General features: G+C 42.0%; 1 protein-coding gene across 1 annotated transcript in view; it reads left to right on the top strand.

Annotated features, from left to right (window-relative positions):
- Positions 1–24218, top strand: part of LOC143339170 (protocadherin-15-like) — a 168446-nt gene that overhangs the window by 108445 nt on the left and 35783 nt on the right. The window contains exons 27-29 of the mRNA XM_076760258.1: positions 18502–18611; positions 19218–19358; positions 22248–22375. Of these exons, the coding sequence (XP_076616373.1) occupies positions 18502–18611; positions 19218–19358; positions 22248–22375 (379 nt within the window). The remainder of the gene's footprint in view (positions 1–18501; positions 18612–19217; positions 19359–22247; positions 22376–24218) is intronic.

Genomic DNA, 24218 nt, shown 5'->3' with positions numbered 1-24218 from the left:
ACACAACACACGCTGTTCCATTCGCTGCGTTCTGGAATGCCGGTAAATCCTGCGCTCGCACGCTACAAAGCATGAACATGAAGAAAAATACTCTCATGTGACGACGTGCTTCTTTTGTGAGGTCATGGGGTCACCTCAGGTTTTCTGTTCCGTGATTGGCTGTGTGGACGGAGGGTTTGAGCGATGCCAAATTGGCCTAAAATCCACAGTTATTACCTGTTTATTTTGACTAGTTGTTCTTGCTGCATTATCTCATCGTTCATTAAATATCCATTTTTCCTCTCTTGCTTTTCAACTTATTCCTCTCTGTCCTGTTACAGTCAGTCTCATTCTTTTATTTGGCTTTATTTCTCCGCAATGCAGGAGCCTCTAAAACTCCTGGTTTTCATCAGCCTCTCTTTATGTGTATATCTATTTGTCCCCCATAATGACGGTGAAGGGATTGAATTGGTCTCTTTCCATTTGATTGCTTGTTATGTTGTCTGTCAGGCACAATGCATCCGACTTGGATGAAAATTGCACAAGAGGATGCTTATAAACATCATATTTTCCTGTTTTGAGCGGAAACCGTGTCCAACCCTGAGCCAATCAAAGTGAGCTTTTGGCAACAGTTTGTCAGAGGGATGGCTTCAGTTTTTTTTTCCTTTATTCCAGATTTTGTTTCCTATTTATGCGTCTTCCTGTCTCTCTCATCATGGCCACCTTCATCACATGTCAAAGCATTCCACAGTTTTCGGCATTTACTGTGATGCAGCTCACTTTCACGTAGCTTACTTGCCATCTGTCACGCTTCATGCAAGAATCACCCAACTGCCTCTGTGACACCTCAGCGTTCAACATTAGATTCAACAACAATCGCAGCTTTGATGCTGATTTTGTAGACAAAATGTATCTGCGTTTACATTTCAGTTGCTTTTGGCGTCGCTTATCCAAACACCTGAGCACCAGAAGATCTAAGCTAATGAGCCTGTTTGGGAGTAATATGCAACATCAGTGTCAATGCAGACGTATTTCCCACCATTACAGGCAAAATTTCAAGATGTCAGGCTTTGTCTTTCACAAGAGCAGAGTAAAGCTGCTCTCTATTTTTAGGAAAAGGGTTAGAGGCAAGAGAGAGAGATGTCAGCCAGCCATATAATACTGCATTTATGAATATGTAACATAGCTTCCAGCGAAAGGTGTTTGTGCTTGACTATGTAAGTGTGCACTGGAATCTAGTGTGTATTTGTTAATCAATACACAGTTCGCATTAATGCATGAATACATTTTTATGTTTGTGCACTGTGGATGTCCCTCTCTGTGCCTATTTGTCTTTTGTATGTCTCTGTTGGTGCGTGCGTGTGCTGTTTTATCCATTTTTGTGCTTGTGTTTTAGTGTATGTGTGCATGAGGGATAGTTTCTAGTTCTTGTAATTCCATGTTGTATTCACACAGAGTAGAGTGTACCAGCTTTGAATTAATTATCCCAGCTTTATTGAATAAAAGCTAACCATTGTACCAGTGTGGTTTTAAGAGCTTACTAATGCAGCTTAATGATTTTGTATGGTTTCAGCACACAGGCCTCCAGCCATGGGCAAGGCTGATTTAGTAATATTCAGTCCTCTGTTGAAAAAGAGGGATCTGTTAAAAGCCGGTGTTTGGCAAAGTACATATTTACTGTTCATCGTGATATTGAAATGTAGAAATTTCAAATGTCTTATTAGATCCAAAAATCTGCACATATTTAAACTGAATTTCTCTATGTGGGATTACTTTCTAAAGGGCATGTTAGGTAAAAGCCACCACGTGCTGAACAGCCAAACCGTAATGCATGCAGCAATCTTAACATCTGATAGGAAGACAGTCTTTGCATGCATTTACCAAACTGGTTAAGTTGTAAGTGATTAATGTGACACAAGTTAGTAAGTTGGTTTGTAGGTTTTTAACATTTAAAATGAATGCCCCTCTTATCACATATTGGGTTTCGACTACACATATTTGGACTTAATGTAATGAGAAACTTCAGCAGACTGCATTTCAGTTGTTTTCAGCCTCAGTTTTGAAGTACAAAATGGATTAACAACAGCAAAACGATGGGAGATGGATGGATTTGTTGGGCTAACCAAGGAACAATAGAGGAGATGCACGATAAAATAATGTCGGCCGAGTCTCAGTGTGTCAGAGACAGAAGGTAGCAAACTGAAGTTGTCACGGAGAAAAACATGGAGAGATGTGAAATCACACATATTGTTCAGTCCAGTTTAATAGAGGATAGTGGTCAGTCAACCACAAAACTTCAAACAGCCCAGACGTTCTGTAACGTGTTTGTGGGACCCCCAACTGAGAAAAAGTTCCCTTCCTCCCGATCGCCAGACCAACCAAATAATCGTGTGAGAGCTTGTCAAACATACTCAGGGCATTTTTAAAGATACTCACATTGTTTGTTGTTTTGGCTCAGTACTCCAGCAAACTGCATTTCAGTTTCAGCTCAGCTTAAAGTGCTGACTTTTAGCTTTGACTGTGTTTCAGGTTGTTCACATCCATTTTAGGTGAGCAGTGTAGGATTTGTAGCCCCCACTTGTACCCTCAGGGGTATGTAGAAAAATGGGCTACAATTTCTTGCACGCTTCATCTAACGATGGTAACTTAAAGTCAGCACTTTAACCTTTACGCCGTTAATTCGATGCAGTACAGAGCCAAAACAGAAGTGTCCTTATTCTTAGAAACGATACACAACGAGACGCAGACAAGATGCATAATGGAGATTTTCAAGTTGCCTTGTCATCATTGTCAAAATTGTAGTCGACATTGTTTTTTAATTTAGTTTATTTAATAATATAAGAAGCTGTGTCACATACTCAACAGAGAATTTTAACATTTTACAGTTATAAAACATGTAGATTTCCAACATTTTCTTCCATGTTTGTCTGAAGGAAACAAGGTTTGTGTGTTAAGTATGCATTAAAGTTGAATACGATGGGATACAGACACACATGCACAGACACACTTTCGCACACACATATGCTCACAGCCCTCTGAGACTGAGCACCAGCGAAGCGTAGCTTTGCCACTATAACCTGCTGTTTGTGCTTTTTCACTCTGTGGGTTTCTAATCTAGTAAAATAGTTAACGAGCAGAGGAGGGAAGTTTGTTAAATAATTGTAGCAACTGTGTGTAGAGCAGAATTTCTCCCCCTCCTCTTCCTCTCTCTCCCTCCCCCTCTCTCCCTGTTTTCTCACTGTAGGAGCATCCTTGCACCTGCAGAATTAGTATGCAGTCAGTATCACATACATGTGAATAGTTATCAGCTGCCAGGGGCAATTATCAGCATGAGGTTAAGTGAACAGAAAGAAAATATTGCGTCTTCAAAGATTATTGAAATCTACAAACCCCTCCCACCACTTTCCTAGCTTGTGTATGCATGTGCAAGCATGAGAGCATGTATGTGTGTCCTCTTTGTGTTTGTGTGTGTGATTGTTTATCTGTGAGTGCAGGCGTAGCCCCCCCACCCCCACCCCCACCCCCACCCCTCCATACTGTCAAAATGCCTCATGGCCTGTTACTTTGTTAATGAATCTAATTAGAAAGTGTTGAGAGTTAAGAGCCAGAGCTCTTCTAAACATGAAAGCTTTGTTTTTAATGGAGAAATTGAGTTATCAAAGATGGCGATATGTTGCTTTGTCTTGCGTCATTACAAAGATAGAGATAAAACACTACAGTATGGTAAGAGATTTAGTGAAATCAGGTCTTATCTATCAGCTTCTGTGCACTGACATACCGTTAATATGCTCTATTCAGGAATCACAGGAATTCCAGTATGTTATGATCAAAGGCCTCTATATGGTAAATATTCATCATTTCTGAATATTTATGCTCCAAAACACTCTTTACAAATACACACATGTTCTCTCTCGCTTTTCAACTGGTTGTGTGCTTCCTCAGTAGAAGCTGGACACTTTGACTGTTGTCTCCACTGTTATTGATAAAACTGAAATCCCAATCCAACCCAAAACTAGGCCAGTCCCTGGCACAGCATCCTGTGAGTTAGATATGATTGACACCTGGGAAATGCTACATGCCAATAACAAAGAGATCTCCTTCTATTCAAATGAACACAAGACCTCATCCAGATTTAGTTAAAAGATCCCACATTTAGGAAACATTTTCGAGAACACTTCCAATACAATATTAACAAAACTCCTGAAGTGAAGCCTCGTCTGCTGTGGGACGCAGCCAAAGCGTCTATTTGAGGGACCATTATCTCATACACAGCACATCAAAGACAAACTCAAACGCTCGGAGCTCAAGAATCAATCATCAGACTTACAAAATGAACAGTAATCCATCAGATAACTTGCGGGTAAAGCTTGATGAACAAAAAGTGCTCTTGAAACCATTCTTATATCGGAGGCTGAAAAGTCATTATTCTTCTGTAAACAAAGATCGTACATATGAGTATGGAAATGAGCCAAGGAGATAGCTTGCAAATCCAGACCGTGACAAAACTCGATGTATCTTGGCTATAAAAGACCACCTCCACAATAGACTGAACCACAGAAAAAAGATATCAATGCCACCGTTCAGTCATGTCATGAGGGTTTGTATAAGTCGGAGACCAGTAATATGTCCAAACAAACAAGAGCTGCTGGAAGTTTTCTTATCACAGCAACCACTTCCTTTTGGATAATTTTAGAAGTTTTATAAAGAATACCAAGGCTGCTGAATAACAACACTGCTCGTTTTGCTGACTCAGTCTTTTGAAGAGGGTGTACAATGGAGGCTTGTATTTATTTGATTCGCAAGAAGGGCAGACTGCTAAATGAGCACTTCAACACAGGAAAAGATCGGCCAATATAGCTCGGCATCTCAAGGATGTGTTACCGTAGTTAGTGTCTGCAGAACAGAACATAATTCATGCAATATGACAGTTAGTAATTATAGCACTGGCATGGTGCTGCTGTGAAAGACGAGGCATTGGTTGTATGATTGAATGCAGGAAAAGCTTTTGATGGAATAGACGGGCTCTACTTACTTCATGTCCTTCTAACTTTGGAATTGGTGATAACTTGCTTAAAAGGATAAATGTGCTCTGTGCTGCCTCTGTAATTACAAATGGCAAATGATGTCCCACTTGAACGAGGCGCTGCACAGGGCTGCCCGCTATCATCTGTACTCTTTTTATCAGCAATAGAGCCACTTGCAGAGGCCCTTCACACAGATCCTGTCATTAGGGGCATTAAAACAGGGTCAAAGCAGCACAAAATATCATTGTATGCTGATGACATATTGCTCTACCTACTGAATCCTGTTAAGTCTGCTCTGATCTTTGGTTACCTGCAGCTGATGCTTCTCCTTTTCAATGGTCTCTGTCAGGTTTATTAGACATCTCATTACCCCTTTCTTGTTTTGTATAAAACCAATTTCACTCCTTAAATTGGTCATATTAAGCAGGATCTAGCCCATTGGTCCAGTCTCCCTTTGTCTTCTGCTAGGGAGGGTACACATATTTAAAATGAATGGTCTACCACAGGCAGTTTAGTTGTTCGTACAGCAGAACTCTTTCTGTTTATGACCTGGAAAAGGCATTAAGACACTGGGAAGCACTTTAGAAAGTGGTTCAAACTTGACTTTTGATCAGTTAAAAGTTTTTTAGGTACTTACAGTTGTGCAACTATGTATACAGTCTGAAGCAGTCTCAATACTGTGGTGCAGCGTCCTCTTTAGAACAAATACTTGTTAATAGCGAGGACTCAGCCAAGCTAGTGGCATGATTAAATAGGTCACTCTCCGGGACAGTGAAGGAAAATACAGCTAAAATTAAAACAGTGCAAGGAAAATGACATTGGTGTTGAACTGAAGATGAAGAGTGGGATGATATGTGGCTCGACTCTATCCACCTAAGATAAATCATTGACTACATATTACCCCAGTGAGACACAGCAAAATTAACCCAGATCTATCTAAGTTCTGTAATAAGTGTAACTTTACAGAGGACACATACTTTCACTGTTTACTAGAATGTGTACAGACGTACAAAGTCTGGAATGATGTTGTTAAAGAAAGCAATGACATAATTGGTCAAACAGTGAACATTGTTGTTACAGATAATCCCTCAAATATTCCTCTAAATCCATTAACTCTCCTGAAAGTCCTCTTCTTCTGTGCAAGGAGATGCATTTTTTTAAGTGAGTGTCACACATTGGATAAGTAGTGTGTTAAGAGTTCATGCCTCTCAAAGGTCTCAGCTTTTATTAAAGAGAGGAACTCTTTGAGGTTCAGAAAGTTTCCTCAGGACCTGATTATTGGCGAACAATAACAGCGGGGCTCTGTGGTCTGGCATGGGGACAGTAGATGTTTTATTTTCGATGCGCTCTGTTTGCACACTCCTGTTTCGCATTGTTATTAGCTTTAGCATTTGTCAAATCTGTCATTAAAAGTAAATCAGTTTTGAAAAAAAGACAAAAATAGGAATCCGGGCAGGAGGTCACTCTTTTTATCGCTATCAGCCAGCTGGACAATTGCAAACCCCGAGCTGTCAATTTTCTCTTTGAAAAACAACAATCCCAACAATTTGTCTGCCATCATCATTTTGCCATAGATGCATGTGCTAATTTCTGGTAAATTGATCCAGTGTTAGAGCATTGTAATTTTGCACTTTTGCCTTTTCTAGGCAAAACTTCTGGACATGCCTGCAGCTGTGAAATACACAGAGCCAGGCTTTTTAATACTTTACTTTATAGACCGAATGATCTAAGTTTGAATTGGACACAACAAATACTATTAAGTTTTTTACATTTTCTGATTGGTAAGAAAGAATTTGAAGTCTCACACATTTAGTCTGAGACCAGAATCAATCAATTGGTCAGTCACACTTGATATGTATAGCTCTGTTTGTACAAGTTAGTGCAACTCAAAGTGATTTACAAATAAAACCTGACAAGACAGTACAGATACAAACACTAAAACAACGGGACAATAGCCTCTTTCCACATATTCTTTGCGTTTTGTAAGACTTGTAAAGAGCTTTGACCGCATCGGGAACTGTTGCAAGCCTGTAAAGATCATTTCCACTGAGACACTGTATGTGATAAAATGCTAAAAACTTGACTTGCTTGTGTGAAAGAAAAGCAGTTAAGGCTCAAGGAGCAGCCATCTAAAAGAGTGTTTCTCCCACAGATGTGCATAAATAGGTCATTTTAAATCTGGTTGCTCTGAGACTGTTTTTGTTTCTTTTTCTTCTTTTGGATGCTCTCAGTTGCTCAGCATTTTAGCATTGATTTTGATTGTATTTGTAATTTGCATCTGATTTTTGAACCTAGTTTGAAATATTTTAGTCCTCTTTTCACCTCTCCCACTATTGCTACTTCCTTCCTGTCTTTTTTATGAAGTCAGCACCCTGCTTCATCCGCTGTAAACTATCTTCCATCAAATTAAACGTCTTCTCTGCCAAAATGAATAAAGTCCCCGAGGCCCTTAAACATTTTAACTGTGAGATAAACGCCTCCTCCCCCGATGTACGTCAAAACAAGCACGTCCGATCTGTTGCTCTATAAATCCAGTATATGTCTAACCAATTCAGTTGAAGGTTACCTTGTTTTGTTGACACACACAAACAGGCATGTGCACGTTCAGTGGAGTGCTCCTGGCAATGTTACGACTGTGACAACAAATGGCAAACAACCATGGTGTTGTTATTTATAAGATTGCTTGCAGCTGGGAGTCAGAGAGAGAGAGAGAGAGAGGGAGAGAGGGAGAGTGGGAGAGAGGGGGTGACATGGGAAGCTGAAAAGAGAAAAAGGATAGATAGAGGAAGATGTTGGAGGATAGTGGAGAGAAGCATTACAGAGATGTGGAGTGTGGCTTTTAGATAGGGAGGAGGGAGTAAGCTGGGGGGGTGCATGGGAGAAATTACAGTAAAAGTTTGAGGGTAACAAATAAGCCCACACACACACACACACACACACACACACACACACACACACACACAGATCAACATACAGGCAGAGATGTCTTTAAAGTGGCAGATGAGCTGACACGCTAACAGATTGAAGTAAATTGAGGCAGACAAGCAGGTAAAGACTCGAATAGAGAAGCGTTGAGACGCACGTGGACAAGGAGATATGCAGACAGGCAGACTGACGCTGAAATTTCAGCTATCTTAATAAAATCATAGCGTAGTCAGTGATTCACAGACTGGAGAGACTGTGTAAGGACATGGGTCTTTTGCATGTCTGACCTTTCTGTTCTGTTTTTTATTGCCTTCTGTATCGCAATAACGCTTTACGGCTGAGTCTTGATCCGTCCTCATAGACAGCACCCACCTCTTTAATACAATACAGGAAAAAAATGGGATCATTGAAACACTCATTTCAACCAATGGAAGCAAAAAAGTAATGAATTGCAGTGGTGGGTAGTTGACATGGACGATGGTTGACACATAGCAACAGACTCCTTAAGGCTATAATCCAGCAGATACGCATAAATAAACTAACTTGAATATCAATGCTCACCTAGAGTATAGGTGACTGTAGGAACTACTGTACATCTCCAACACGCAGCAGGTGGACAGCTCTCACTCTGTCAGATCAAACAGCCCAAGTCTACAGCATATGTCTGCTTGTGTCTGAAAAATAACAAACCTCCAACATCAATGTTTCTAAGCCTGAGAAATAGGAGTTGTGGCATGAATGCATGCAACTGCCTCTGCAGGTTTGAGTGACCCTAAAGTAATGCCAGAGGGTCATGTGTGAATCTCTTGAAAAGGAGGGTTTGACACACGCAGCCCTCCTCATCTCCTATTTGAACAGGTTTGTGTGGTGTCGCTGGATGTCGGTTATCTCGCGACTATCTTTTAACAACTGCAGGGACAGTTTTCTTGGCTTTGACACCCAGATTGGCAAACCAGCAGCTCAAAAAAAAAAGAAAAAAAAAGCTAAAATGGGCTGTCTGTAAAACTCCAGAACTGAAAAGCAACTGCTGACAGTGTTGCACAGCATGCCTATGTTGCTCTGAAATGTCAGATGCTATTAATTTGTATGTTGCAGCGTGATCTCTGGTTACTGAAATATAGCCGCAGTGCAGTGTGAACATGAACACAGGGAGGAAAATTATGATTCGAAATGTATTTTTGAGCCAGCACCAAGCAGAGCCTAAATATAGTCATTATTTCCCAGCTCCTTCCATAAGGTGTGTTGTTCTGTCCCTTTTGAGTGCACGGTGTATTGTACTACTGTTGTCCACTGGGAATGTGCTGCCACAGATACGCCTTCATTAATTTGCTTCATGTTTGGAGTCAAATCGACTGTTGTAAATTACATGCTAAGTTCTGTGCACTTTTCTAAGCTACTTTTCAATTGATATCCACCAGCAGGACACAGATATATGCAGAAATACTAACACAAGGAGGTATAAAGGTAAAGAGGAGCATACCAGATCCATTCTGGGGGGGCTCCATCCTCCAGTCACACACATGCACCGAGGTACAAGTGCTCGCTCATGCTTTAAAAACGCAACATACAGGTGAGCAGAAACGTGTGGCGTCTGGGTCATCTCATTTCAATCACACTCCAATTCATCTGTCTCTCAAGACCTTTGACGCTTGCTTGTCATGCACAGTGTTTCCCTTGTGATTTAATACTTTGTGAGACTCTGAAACTCGCGAGGGGAGCCATAGGTCCCTTCCTGTCTCGCATCCACTGACAGAAACTGGGGTGTTCTGGGCAGATGAGTGAGGCTGAGTCCCAAATAGTGTCTTTGTCTTTGAGGTAGAGTTTATTAGTTGGACAGTCAACGTGCACATTAGCAGCAGTTCTAGTGAATGAAACAATGGCTTTGTAAATCAGATTAATAACAACCTTTCCTCATGAAGAGGACGGGCACCACCTGCCACTCGTTAACTAAATGCCACGCAAGTTTAAAAAAAAAAAAAAAGACTCACCAGACACAGAAATCAAAGTTCATCTCCAGACAAGAGGTTGATTTTACTTCAGGTTTTTATTTCATATTTTGCAAAATGTGGAAAATTCTTCTGGGTGAAGCAACACCATCGTCCTCTCTGACACGAGAGAAAGAGGCACAGTAAAGTTCTCTCATAGTCCAAATCTTTTATTCCAGTCTGCCCTCTGTCTGGTCTCAGCTGTCTGTTTACAAGGCTGTATGGGTGCCACCCTTGACCCTCACAGGACCTGAAACAGGTGAGAGGATCTCCTTTCAAACCCCCCCACCACCAGAAAAGGATCACACTGACTAAGCGGAGGTGGAGATGTTATCCGCTCAAAGGAAGAGATCAGCTTTTAGCACGGCAGAGATATTTACAACAGAGGCCTGGTGGGATTAGCAAGACTCAAAAGGAAACAAATGGTAATCAAATTCTCTTCAAAATGAAAACGAGTTTCATTCCACAGTGGAAGAGCAATAAGACCTCTGATTGATATTGACTGTCTGCTGCCCCAGAGAAAGAAGTAACCAGAAGCATCAGTAAGGTGTGAACTCTCATGCACACTTCAACTCCTGCCAAACCCTGCAGGGGACGTATGGCCAGAAGGGCTAGATTAGAAAATGACCATGAATCTGCTTGTATATCAGCAGTAAAAAAAACGAATATCTCTCCTTTTAAAACATGTTGGGATTAAGATTAATGAATTGATTTTTTTCCTCTCCAACCGAGGTAATAATATCCAGCCAAGGATCCCATTAAAGGGAAAACGATTCCCATCTTTATTACACATGCCATGCCTGATCTTTAAACTGTTGTTGTATGGTGTAGTTCTACCAGGGGACCTTACTCCTGTCTACTGTTCATGTATAGATAGTTCCCTGCAATACCAGCGTATCTTAATGATAATTTCCAATGGTACTTTAATAGTATTACTGAAAGAATTGCATAATCTCATTTAGTGGTTATACTAGGAAGCCTTTACTCCTTTTTTGTTGTCCTGTTTCTCATATTTTATACTGTTAACTTGTGTATTTAAAAAGATGCTTTTTTGTTAGTTTTTCACTCTTGTTGTACGAAGGCAGGCATTTACAACCTTTCACTCATCTGTTCAAGGTTTAAGTTCATGCAAGCAGGGACAGAGTTTGCCATGCAGTCTTGCTGTAGGCTTGGGTTCATGAGGGACTGGCTCTTTACAAGACCCTGCTCACTAAATGTGGAGAGTTAAACCAGCCTGTTGTGGTTAATGATATTCTTCGCTCCAGAAGGAAGGCTGCAGACAGTTCAGGGTGACTCACCGTCACAATGCCACACCAGCATCTCTTTATCGACAACATATCTCCAACGAGTATCTCTTTTTTAACAGGTTTCCACATGTTTGAGTCATCATTTCTTGTTCTGAAGTGGATCTTTGTTGTTCATTAGTTGGTGTGGTCGCGAGTGTGAAGCGTGTAATAAGAAAGACAAAGGATCATGAATAGAGAGATTGATGGGGTGGTTTCAAGACACTGAGAGATGGTAATTACAGTTCTTTTGTTTTGATTAATGATAATAACAAGCAAAATCATTACATCGCCTGATGTCTCTTCACTCCCTTTGTCTCTCTCTGTCTCTCTCTCTCTCACACACACACACACACACACACAGAGTTGCATTTCCATCACTTTTGGGAACATTGCATAGACTTACATTCATTTCATAAAGATGAAACATTTAACTCACTGCAGTCTGCTTTTAATATCAAAGGCCTTTTAAGTGTATTTTTTATATTAGTATTTATTTCGCACTTGAGCAATGATTTTTATCTCCACATTTTGTATGCAAACCCTCATATATTTCTATTATGCTATAATGACTATAATTTTTCCCCTTTTTATACCTACAGACTCAAAAATTGAACACAATTAGCACATCATGTGCTCCCACCTACACCCGCTTCGGTGAAATCATTGTGGAAAACATGAAACTGTGACTGTGTGATGGGTCAAGTCACTGAATGTGAGAAAACAATTATCCAATCATCTTTTTGCAGAGTATTACTTATTTATATTCAGTTGGCTAATGGGGTCAACCTTAAAAACCAGGTTTTTGATTTTACTGCGAAGCGACTGTGAGCTCGTCTGCTGTCAATCTATGAAGATGGTATCAGTCGACTGGCAGGCGCACAGGCTGGACAAATGATTTTCACAGAAGTGATGTTCGATGAATCTTCTTGTTACAGCACATTTGTGCACACACACAGACTCTGTGCTTGTCAACCATTTTGATTCAGTCATTTTAACAATGCAAACACATTTTTTTTTCATTTTCTTCCACTGTGCTGTCCCTTTTCCTCCCTTCTTGCTCTTGTTGCATGTTTCTTTGCCTCTATATCACCTTCCCTCTCATTCTCTCCTCTCACCCACCGCCCTTATATACACTGCTGGTCCTTTTTCTCTCCCTGCTCTGTCTTACATATGTTTTATGTATTAGCACTTCAACAATGCTCCACTGAAGTTCGGGCGTTTGACTGTCAGTTGACAATTACGACAAGACCGTAATGCAAAAGGGGAGAAGAGGGCCATGATAAGGCGGGGAAAAAAATTGCTGAGACACTTGTCGACAGAACATGGAAAAGAGAGAATCAGTTCGGGAGATAGAGAGAGAGAGAGCTGTAAAGACCAGAGAGAGTGACTGACAGACAGGAGTGACAAAAATGGAGAGGTCGTGCGTGAACCAGTAGAGCAGAACGGAGAGAGGTAGGAAAGAGAGATGTGGGATTAGAGAGAGGAGGAGAGTGCCAGAGGGTACAGAAAATGAATTTAGATTATTCAGACAGTGCTGAGCACAAGTAAGAAACACAAAAAATAGATTAGTTACATGCCCTGGCAACTGTAATAAATATTGGCTCACTGCTCCAACATTTGTAACTCCAGTCTGTTTTCTTAACAGGCCAAAACAAACAGTTCGGAAAACCTAATTTTAAAGAGTCTGATGTTGTAAAAATCGTAACACCTGCCCTATCAGAAAACTGCTTGGATTTCAACCAGCATGTCTCTGTAAGCTCTTGAAATTGCGGGAACATGCGGACTGAGAATTGAAGCCCGACAGTCCTGAAAAATGGGCACAGCAGGAAAAGTAACTTACAGAACTCCAGCCAGCCTGTAAAGGTTATTACTGCAGGCAGTGAACATCCCTCGCTCAACTGTCTCCTGATGAAAACCCTACATTCAATTAGCAACTTTCTCGAAAGGGAGAGAAGAAAGGAGCAGAAGGACACAGTGAAAGATGTGGCGACTGTCGAGAAGAACAGCGTGTCGGTGTTTTCGGTTGGTGTTCGTGAAGCGGTCATGGCTGCCAGCTCGGGCTGCTGACCGCTAGTTGTTAAATGTATTCAAAGCACAAGAGCATAGAGGTCTCATTGGATGTCAGACTCTCTATGCTAGACTTGAGAGGAGACGAGAGGCTCAGTCTTTGGATGATGTATATGTCTAGTTCATCCTTTTGGATTGTTGACAGCAGTTAACATCATTTACCAAAGACAGTCTGTATAAAGGGCTGCAGTAATGAGATTAAAGAGCGTCCCCAGAATCATGTGTAAACATACTTAAGGCACCAACAGAAGTGCTTGTCGCACATTGAATAGCTTCAGAACCCCGTTGACCTTCATTGTAAAGTTCTTTTTTTTCATCCTTTACAGTCATTTCACTATGGATTCATTCCAGGACAGACTGAAAATCAGCACCGATACCCCCACGGTTCTGTTATTATAGCGCCTCGCCTCAATCTATAACAGCCAGCTCGACCCCCCACAGAACAGTGTGGCTGTTCACAAGAGCAAACACTGTTTTTCCTCTCAGACGTGCTCAGATGTCACATCGTACCAGCGAGTTCTTTTCAAGCATACGTGACCAATAACGCCGGGCAGACGCTGTACAGATTTAGCCCAATTTCAACCCCCAATTAATTGAAAAAATGTTGAATTTGTGCCCAATCAGCGGTCATTTGAGGACATCAGTTTGGATTTAGGAGGCTCATAATGTGAAAATCAATAATCCAGATGTTGGACAGTCAGGTGGATTTCTTAGGCTGCCTAGTGGTTTGAATAATTATATAATCTGATTGACTGCTGTCAAAATATCTCAACTGCAATGTGCTTGTTTTAATATTATTCTAGTAATGTTTTACACGTTTTGACGAACTGCAGTCTTGACACAGTCTGAGCTGTGATATAAATAACACTGAACTTTGCTGCAAAGCAGAACACATTGTGTGCATCTTCCCACCGATGTGCAGATCGAGATTCTTTTCTTCTTACTTTCTTTTTCAAGAAGAATTGCACAAAATAGCTTAAGTAATCTTTCAACTGTCAATGGACAAACACGGTCGGGGGTAGATTAAACTCCAAAGAGTGAACATAGAGGTTGCATTTTGGTGTTTAAAACCTGTTTTTATGTGACATACAAGATGTTTAAAACTGCAGAGCACACAATTTGCCCATGTGAGATCATAATAACCGGAAAGGCTTCTACTGTGGACTCAGTAGGATTTGAATGAGTGTGTCATAGAGAGGATCAAACATGACTGTCGTGTGAAGAATAACCTCTGCAACGAGGCATCACCAGAGCCCGACAGAACCAAAGCACTACTCTGCACTGAGGATATTGTAGTTAGATGTGGACAAAGAAACACAGAGACAGAGAGAGATTAAAAGAAGTGACAAAGGCGGAATTGCAAAAGAGAAAGAGAGAAATGAAAAGGGAGTCGTGTGAGGGGGGGGGGCAGAAAGAATAATGACGAGGAGGGGAAGATGATGAATCGTACATAGCTGAAAGAGATGGGCTAAAAAGCGAAAAACATAATGAGTGAGGCAAATGAATGACAGTGGCTATAAGGGAAAGACCCCCTGAGAGGAGGGTATCATTGCCAACATCTGTCACTATCCTCATAATAAGTGTCACACTGCTGAAACACTGAACACACTCGTAGCTGTTAAGGTTTGTGTCCTGTAGTCTACATTCAGTCTGAATATGTGCTTCTGGTTTGTGTGTGTGTGTGTGTGTGTGTGTGTGTGTGTGTGTGTGTGTGTGTGTGTGTGTGTGTGTGTGTGTGTGTGTGTCTTTCTGTTGTTATCAGTGTCAGCCCAGCTTGCTGTAGTTAGGACAGCAATGATTAGACAGTGCAGGAGGGGGAAACAGAGGATTGATAATAAGCTGTGTGTGTGTGTGTGTGTGTGTGTGTGTGTGTGTGTGCTTGCTTATCTGCACAATGTCATGTACTATAAATATGCATATAGCCTTGTATGCCTGTAAATGCGTTTTGACCCGTCCACAAGTAGTCGTGTGCGTTGGTGTGATTGTATTGTACGTGTGCACACGTGTGTGTGTGTATGTGTGTGTGTATGTGTATGTGTATGTGTATGTGTATGTGTATGTGCACATGTCTTCTTCATTGTGCTCCCTCACCCCTGTCAAATAGCCATTGTGGAGAGGGAGGGATGGAGGAATGGATAACAATCGTAGCTTAGGTCTGCTGGGATGTTGGCTAGGAGCATCAGCCCGAGGGAGGAAGGAGAGATGAAGGTAAAGATGAAGAAAAGAGGAGATACAGATGCAGGAGAAGGAGAGATAGGCGTGAACGGAGTGGGTGTAAATGGGAAATTGAAATTCTAGCAGGGAGGAAGTAGGAAGAGGGGAGAGAAAGAGGAAAAGGTTGGAAGAGCAAAATACTTAAGTGAGAGGAATAAAATAATTTCATGTTTCTAAGTTATTGCACTACTACGAAACAAGCCCAAATTTATTGATTGACTGTATTCGTGCTGCTGCTGCAGCTAAACTACGTTAACTGCAGACTTCGAGTTTCTCACTTTGTGTTCCATCTGCACAATGAGTTCATAAAGCTTCTCCTCCTGAATCCCACAGTCCTATTCTGTGTCATTTGAAAAGCACACGTATGTGACAGACGTGATTTTCTTTCTTTTTACCGTATGCCGTTTAATAAAGGCAGAAAATCACCCAAGAGTATTTCCGAAAGGAACATTTCAGCCCTTGGATGGGGCTGTACGGAGGAGAAAATATGCCTTTTTCTCAAGAGACTTTTTTTGTCACAGGAGGAAAAGCAGAGGTATGACAAAGAAATGAATAATGGCTATTTAGCTGCTTCAGTGTCAAGGTCTTGTGCATGCTGGCTCATTGTCACACTGGTGTGGCTTACTGGGACACATCGAGCAGAGCCTTTGTTAGTGTTATTAGTAGCACTAATGCTTTTACTCTTTTTTTTTTTTTTTTTTTTTTTAGTGCCTCTATGCCAGATAAAGCTGTGGCCGGAGGCATTGTGTTTTCAGGTTGTCCACCAATCTGTCTGTACATCCGTATGTCCCATTCTCATGAACACGAATGGGACGAAAAAGCCGTGAGGGAATTTCATGACATCTGGCTCAGACGTCCGCTTGGACTGAAGGATGAACTGATTAGATTTCGGTCGTTAAAGGTCACTGTGACCTCACACAGCACATTTTTGACCATAACCCGAGAACGCATACGCAGATTATGACACAAAGGTCTCGTAGGATCAAATGATGGGAGTGATGACATTTTATATCCAAAAGGTCAAAGGTCAGCTTCACTGTGACATCGTAATGTTCTGGAAAATCACTTCTCTGGCTGTTATTCAGCACCATAATCAGGAACAGAAGGGGAGACTGTGACCATAGTTCACACTTGGTCAGATACTGAGTTGGTGAATCTAATCTTGGGTTTCCACCTTGAAACTGTGCTGATTGTAAAGATCTTCTGTGCTGCTGCCGGGGTGAAGATGTGCCTGAAGCATCCATGTTTCACAGTTTGTAGCTTCTTTGCAGCAACATCCATATTTGAAGCGTTACGGTCCACCACAAGCTCACTGGTTCTGCTGATACTGAGCTTCAGGTGATCGTTGTTGCACCAAGTGATGACTAAGTGAACTCAGCATGTTTGTCACTGGAAGTTATTCACTGGAATCATACATGTCAATTCCCCCTTTCACCCAAAAATACACAGAATACTACATATATTAAATGAGTCTGGACAGATGGACGTAAATGCAACTTGACTGGTTGGTGGGGGAAAACAGGGTGTAGGTGGTAATTCTAGTTTTTTCACTTGCTGCTTTTAAACTTCTTGTTCTAGTTTAGTTGCACAACAAAATCCTTTTTTTTTATTTAAATCTATATTCATGCCATAAACTGCAGGTTTATTATGTATTTGCTTGGAGGAGTGTTTGGGTAGAGCAGGTGGTTAGAGGAGCAATTGACTGGGCTGGAAGTTAACATCTACACACACACACACACACACACACACACACACACACACACACACACACACACACACACACACACACTCTCTCTCTCTCTCTCTCTCTCTCTCTCTCTCTCTCTCTCTCTCTCCCCCCAACAGTCCCATTTATCATGTTGTGATTACTTGATAGCTTGGCCAGTTGGTAGCCCATGTTATAATGTTTAGCCAGCTGTGACGGTTGGCCTAATGACTGGACTGGGTTTATTTAATGGACCAAAATCTGCTGGAAGTTTGCGAGTTGCCAGATTCTTCGAAAATCTATCAAGGTTGTAAGCAGGAAAAACTGCCCACCACATGCAACGGGAGGCAGGTGGAGAAAAATAAGACCGTGCCTGGGTTCTCTTTCAAAGCTGTTGATTGTTTACTGTAATTTCACCACCTGCCTCAGACCTGTAATAGGCCCTGTCAGACACCCGGTTCCAAATGTACTGCATCAGACCAAGTTTTACCCAAACACAGTGCACACCGTCACATGCTAACTTCTTGCATGTTATTACCACAAAAGGTTGAAACAATTACTTGATTAATCCACGAGTTGATCAGCAGAAACCTAAGCAGCAACTACTTTCATAATGAATTCCTGTTTTTGTATCAAGCACAAATGTCAGACATTCTCTGCTTCCAGCATCTCGAATTCAAGGATTTTCTGACACAGTAAACCGAATATCTTTCTTAAAATGCCGCTTGAACACATCACCTGGGCTCAGGGAAATTGCAATGGCCTTTCTCCAAAGCATACCCTACATTTATGAGATGGACTTAGACCTTTCAACCAGCCACTGGCCTCAGTTCAAGCTTGCAGAAACTCGAGTGAACTAGACAGCGCCTTTATTTTCGCGTCTTTTATTTTAGCGGTTTGCGGTAGTTGTGAGGGATCGCTTCGACCGCTTTGGCAGTTTCGATATCTGACTGACGTTCAGCTTCCCGCAAGAGTTGGCTGGACAACAACACTGCACTGATGATGTTTCCAGAAATTTAAGTGCAGAAGACAACTTAAATAAATGTTGTGACAATAAGATAAAGAGAATAAGAACAGCTTCCTACCTGACTGTTCGACCCTCTAAGGGTGAACACCGCTGCTGTATTTTATCTTTTTGAGGTAAAGCTGTCAGCGTGAAGGAGTAAAAAGTGTTGGACGCCTTTGACAGATATAACTCTCGGCTGTATTTAACTTGCCAAATTGCAGTTGGCCCATGAGACGAAGTGGGCCCACAGTCTACATATACATATTTAATTTTCTTATCAGTTGATATTGACTGACTGATCCATTCCCAGGTTTCCGCCAGTGAGCGAGGAGGCTGCTGTGGGAACCCCGGTGGGAGCCATAATGGCAGCTGCTGTCAATCAAACTATCGTCTACTCCATCATCGAAGGCAACGAGGGAGGTGGGTACGCTCCGAGCTTTTTATACGCGGAGCAGTGCCTGTTGAAGGCTGACCGCTGATGGAGCTGAGAAAGTGACCCGTGTTATATGTTATATGCTTATTAGCAGTCATTACACAGGACATATATGGGGCAAGCAAAACACTAATTTTTCCCAAATTACAAACACTAGTGATCCATTAACATGTTGTTATGCATCTTGGAGAAAGGTGTAAATGGATGCATCTCTCCAAGACTAATGAGTAAAAGTTAGTCACTCTTGGTTAACTCTTGGGGAAATGGCCTTTAACAGGGTCTGTGTATTAAAATGCATGTGAAAACTCGACAAGTGTAAATGGGGCCTTGGAGTAACAGGTTTCAGGTTAGGTTGCTTTTTTTTGCTAAAGCTTCTTATTTAAACTCTCTCTGTCAACAGCTCAGGCACACAGCCGCCTTCTCACTCTGTAAAACTATAAAAGTGTCTGCTCGCTATCCATCTGCTTTATACGAGAAAGTAAAGTGTCCCTTTTTGACCTTTCCCTCCTTTATTTTGCTCTCTGTTTCTTTCATCCTGCTCCCACGCTCGCCGGCTTTCTTCATCTCTCTCTCTCTCTCCTTCCCCTCTCCAGGTGTGTTCGCCTTAAATGAAACGACGGGAGTGATTTCCACAGCCAAGCCCCTGGACTACGAGGCCAACTCCAGCTTCGTTCTAAAAGTGGAGGCAGACTCCATGAGATTGGCGTCCTCGAACCTCCGAGCTCCCTCGAAGAGTAAGTGCGCGGCGGTGCTTATGAACTCTCCGCCTCTGAGATTAGAGGACTTACTTTTGACATCGGGTTGCATCACCGTGGATTTCATGGATTCTCTTCTCTCTAATTACACACACACACACACTCTTTAGGTTTCAAAAACAACAGTGCATTACCCACTATGTGATATTGTTAAGATAATTGCCACAGGCTGCAGCTTTCTCTCCTGCACACACACTTAGCTCTCTCTGACTCACACTCTCATTCTCTCTGGAGCTCTCTCTACTTTCGCCTTGTACAAACTCCCTCCAACTCTTCTCCTCGCCTGTACAGGAATGTCTTGGAAGACATGTTCTATTGGGCCTTAGCTGTTGTTGTTACCTTTCACGCATCTTTTTCCTGTCTCTCAGCTGTCTGTCAAACCTTCAGGCTACACCAGCTTGTTGTCTTCACTGCTGCTGTTTCAAAACACTCGCCTTTCCTCCTCCTCCTCCTCCTCCTCCTCCTCCTCCTCCTACATTTGGGTCTCATTGGCTGTCGCAGGTCTTTGCCGAAACCAAATCATGCAACCGTCCATAATTTAACTCTCTGATATCAAACATTTGCAATGATCAAAGTGGCCAAATAAAGCTGGCGTGCAGTTTGAAGATTGAAATTTTTATCTTGAAAGCTATAACTTTTTCCCAAGCGTTGGCACAGAATGATCCGTGCAGGTCAGGTCAGCGTTAAATTACGCTGAACCTGCTGTAATCCGAGCACAGCCGTAAAGTCTTTTCGGCCTGTCGTTCTTTTCCTTTTTGTACTTTTCTCTGTCTTCATTCTGTCTTAATTTTCTTTCATTTCTATCCTCATTTCAATCCAGCCAGAAATGAATTTCTCTTCGGTTGCATGTGGGAGGAAAAGCCCGACCAAAACAAGTTTTCACGGTTTTAATTGAAATTATAACTGAAGTGAAAGTGGCTCTAATTAGCCTCTATCTCTTCCCCCTCTATCTTTCTTTCTTCCTGCCTCCTTTCTCTGCCTTTTTTTCGAGCTGCTGGTCTTTCTCTCAGCTCTCCAGGTTTCTCCTTTCTCCGTTAGTTATGGCGTTTACCACACGCTGTTGTCATTTCATCCGACTATTTGAATTCAAGCATTCTGTGGAGATTAAAACTACAAATCACTGTAGTCACTGGCAAATCTCCTTCAACTCTTTTTGGCACACGTTTTAATCAGGCAACAAATCAATAGGACTCTAACAACGTGTTAATCCGGTTTTCTAGTTTAAGTGGAGGTTGGAATCATAAATAGAAATTTGGTAATATGGTGTCTAATTGGCTGTTGGAAAATAAGCAGATTAATGTTTGCGTCTGCTTGTTTGTGTGTTTGTGTGTTTGCGTTTTTCTTTTTATGTGCCGGTGTTTTTTAAGTGATTTTTTTTTTTTTTTTTCCTTTTGTCTGTCTTGGAGTAAAACTTGAGCAGTCCACAATCCTGAGATTTGTCCTTTCCTTCTGATGCATGACTCACCCTTTTACAGAATTTGCTTGATGGCATTGTGCTGCTGTTTCACGTGGGCGTGATTCACAACTCCCTGTTTTCGGCCAGATAAGACTGAATGTGACTGGCTCCATGTTGCAGTGACAGAGGCTCAATCTTTTGTCTTCCACTGAATGTGTGGCTTGGTTGCATCGCAGTAATGTTCAGTCTATTTTATTGGTCATTTTGGTGCAGTTTGGTTGTGTATAAATACATCTTACAGTAATATTGGTGCAAATCTGGATTCAGAATTTTTGGCATACACATTTTCTTGGAAGACTTTTGACTTGGAGAGGCCATGATGTCGGCTACAGTTTGTCCATAGCCGTGGCAGCCAGTGAGGTCCTGCATAAATTTGATCAGCTGGATCAGAGCAGGGTCACCTCTGCTGCAGTATCCTCAGGCCTTCAGCACTTCCTTATATTTCTCACAGCACGTATTCAAAATCTGTGAGCGTCTTCTATCAGCTCTGGAGGTGAAGCCAACAATCCTTCAGTCATTACTCACTCTACTGTCCCTTTAATCACTATGTAAATTTGTAAATCCCCTGAAACGCAGTTTTATCAGCTTTTTACTTTGATTAATGGACATGAACACAATATTTTCTTGCAAAGTTAAAACAGTTTTGCTGATTTCCCATCGAGAAATCTCTGTTCAGCTGGACACAGCATCGATGTCACGTACGTACGTCCCTGCACCAATTTAGGAACATTTACTCAAAATGTGATGACAGCTGTGGGGCTGTTTGCTGACATTTAAATGGACTCATTACTCGTTTGTCTTAAGTGAAAATAATGCACACCTGCAGAGGATAGCAAACGCTGATCTAATGTCACTCGACCTTACGGAAGAACAAGACAGCTCAGGTTTGCTTTTCGTCATCGTGATTATACAGTTTTTAATGCAAACTGAACTCAAAATACTGCTGATCACTTCATGGCTTCACGTAGTGTTTCAAAGAGGAGAGGCTGTTCAGTCACCTTCAGACCAGTTTTGCAGTGGGATTATAAACACATTGATACTGTAAACTAGTCAAGGCTGCTGCCATCGTAATATTTATGACACCTGCAGGCAACACTTTCCCTGCCTGTAGATGGTATGTCTACATCTGCTGGTCTAAACAGCTGCTGTTGCTCTTCTTGCCAATATGTGGCAGAACTGCTGGAGCTGCAGCTGGATGACGCTGCCTGGTCTCAGTTACGGGTGATTGACATCAATAACTGTGTTAATCCTTGCTAATTCATTTGCAATTTACTGTTTTGCTTTTTTATCCCTGTAGCTTGTTCCTTTAGTAGAAAACACGCTTTCCTCAGGCAGCTCTGTACCACCTGTGTACCAGCAAATACTGCACTACTGTTTTGTCCTAACATGTAAATTGTGTCTGTGTCTCCTAGCTAACATGGCTAAGGTGATAATTGACATCCAGGATGAGAACGACCACCCGCCTGTTTTCAGCAGAACTCTTTACATCGGAGGGGTTGCAGAAGATGCTAAAACGTTCACCTCCGTCTTGCAAGTACAGGTACGGACATAGATACACACACATACATATACAACAAACTGCAGGAGGTAAATAGGATATAGGAGCACATGATGTAATTAATGAAGCGAAGCTCACGTTCCATTTCAGGCGGCCATTTCTCAAGTCACCCCTACACTCACGTGGCATTCTCCTCTCACTCCAACATATATCCAACAAATTGTTTTAATCATGGCGGAGTACTGAAGCCGTGTTCACTCTTTGGCTGCTTGCCTGCTGCCACACTGCTGACCTGACCGTGATGCTGCTGTTACACCACGTGTAGGCTCCGAGCCCGTCTCACCCTTGAGGGGGATGTTGGTATGGTGACCGCCCACTCCCTTCTGCGCTCGCCTTGATGTTTCCTGGTGGCCGCTGACAGAGATAGACGGCAAACATTAATGCTGTACATATTCTACATTTACATAATAATCTGTTCCACGTGAGTTGGCCGACTGAAAGGCTATTGCCTTGGAATAAATGATGTCTTTGTGAAGCTTACGATGTTCAGTTTTTCCTGAAACTGCATCAGAAGTTTGAATTCATCGGCCTTCGTTTGTAATATTGTGGCAAGTATTGCTCTGTATTTTAAGATGTTCCTTTCACTTGTGTCCCCTCTTGTCTTGCCAGTTCTTGCTTAATGTGAGGCTCAAAATATTATGAAAAGTAGCCCAACCATGACAGCTGTCCAGCACAATTCATTTCAGCTCAGAATGAAAGCGCTGTGTGGATGTGTGTGCTCGTATCTGTGATGTTTGTTTTAAATGAAGACAATATTTAACCCAGTAAATAACAAGATCAGCGAGTAAGAGTATTCTCTGTCTCCGTGTCTGTCCCTCGACATCTACCTCCATCGCCCTGTTAATTGATACATCTCTTTCTTTTTACCCAACTCAGGAGAATTTCATATCACTGTAAACAACTTGAGCGGCTCCCGTATTATTAAAATGCCTTTCAGGACCCAAAATGGGTCACACAGTCTGTCTCTTTCAGCCTCTATCTGAGAAACAGCAATATGTTTTAATGAGCCTGGATGCCACAGGAGACTCGGGCAGGGTCTCTGGCAGAAAAGTATCAGCTTTAATATTTTATTACAGTTTTTAAGATCATTCTTAGATATTCCTGCTTCATTAGATCATACACAGCGAGAGTGACAGGAGAGATGAGAGAATGGGGGGGGGGGGCATGCAACAAAGAGTCATATTTAAAAGTTTCACAAGGAAATGTGCTTTTCTCAAATTGTTATTCTTCTGCTGCAAACACCTGAGGTGGGGGTTCTGCATACAGACTTTCAGTGACACGGGTCCAGTGTGTAGGACTGAGGGGGAGGATGTAAGTCTGTTTGCATTAGTGTGTGAGAACCTATGAGCTCTTCATATCTACAGAGGCAGCGGATCCTCTTCCACAGAGTCCGCCATGTTGCACCAGCATGTTTCTACAGTAGCCCAGAGCGGACAAACCAAAAGCTGGCTCTGGAGAGCCTTTCGCGAGGGTTTTCCTCCGTCCTTGGAAAGGGAGGGTGAAGCAAGGGGTATTCAGGGAGTTGTAATCTACAGTCTCACCGGTAGATGCTGCTAAATCCTACACACTGGCCCTTTAAGAGTGTATTTGGCTGGAGATGGTTTACAGCATCCTGCTCGACAGTCACCTGACCTCTTTAAGTATATGAGCAGACTGACAGGAAGGACTAACGGCCTGTTAGTAGGCTCGATCACCACAGCAAGCGGTAATAGATCTGGAGGTTGGAGGTAGGAGACAGGATTGATGGTGAGATAAAGATAACTGGCATCCTGCTGAGACACAAACTGACTGGACAGAAGAAGGCAGGGAAGACATACATGATTCA

The sequence above is a fragment of the Chaetodon auriga genome, chromosome 20, assembly GCF_051107435.1.
Source record: "Chaetodon auriga isolate fChaAug3 chromosome 20, fChaAug3.hap1, whole genome shotgun sequence".
Taxonomy (NCBI): domain Eukaryota; kingdom Metazoa; phylum Chordata; class Actinopteri; order Chaetodontiformes; family Chaetodontidae; genus Chaetodon; species Chaetodon auriga.
The sequence above is the reverse complement of the archived record's forward strand: the minus strand, read 5'-3'. Positions and strand labels throughout refer to the sequence as shown.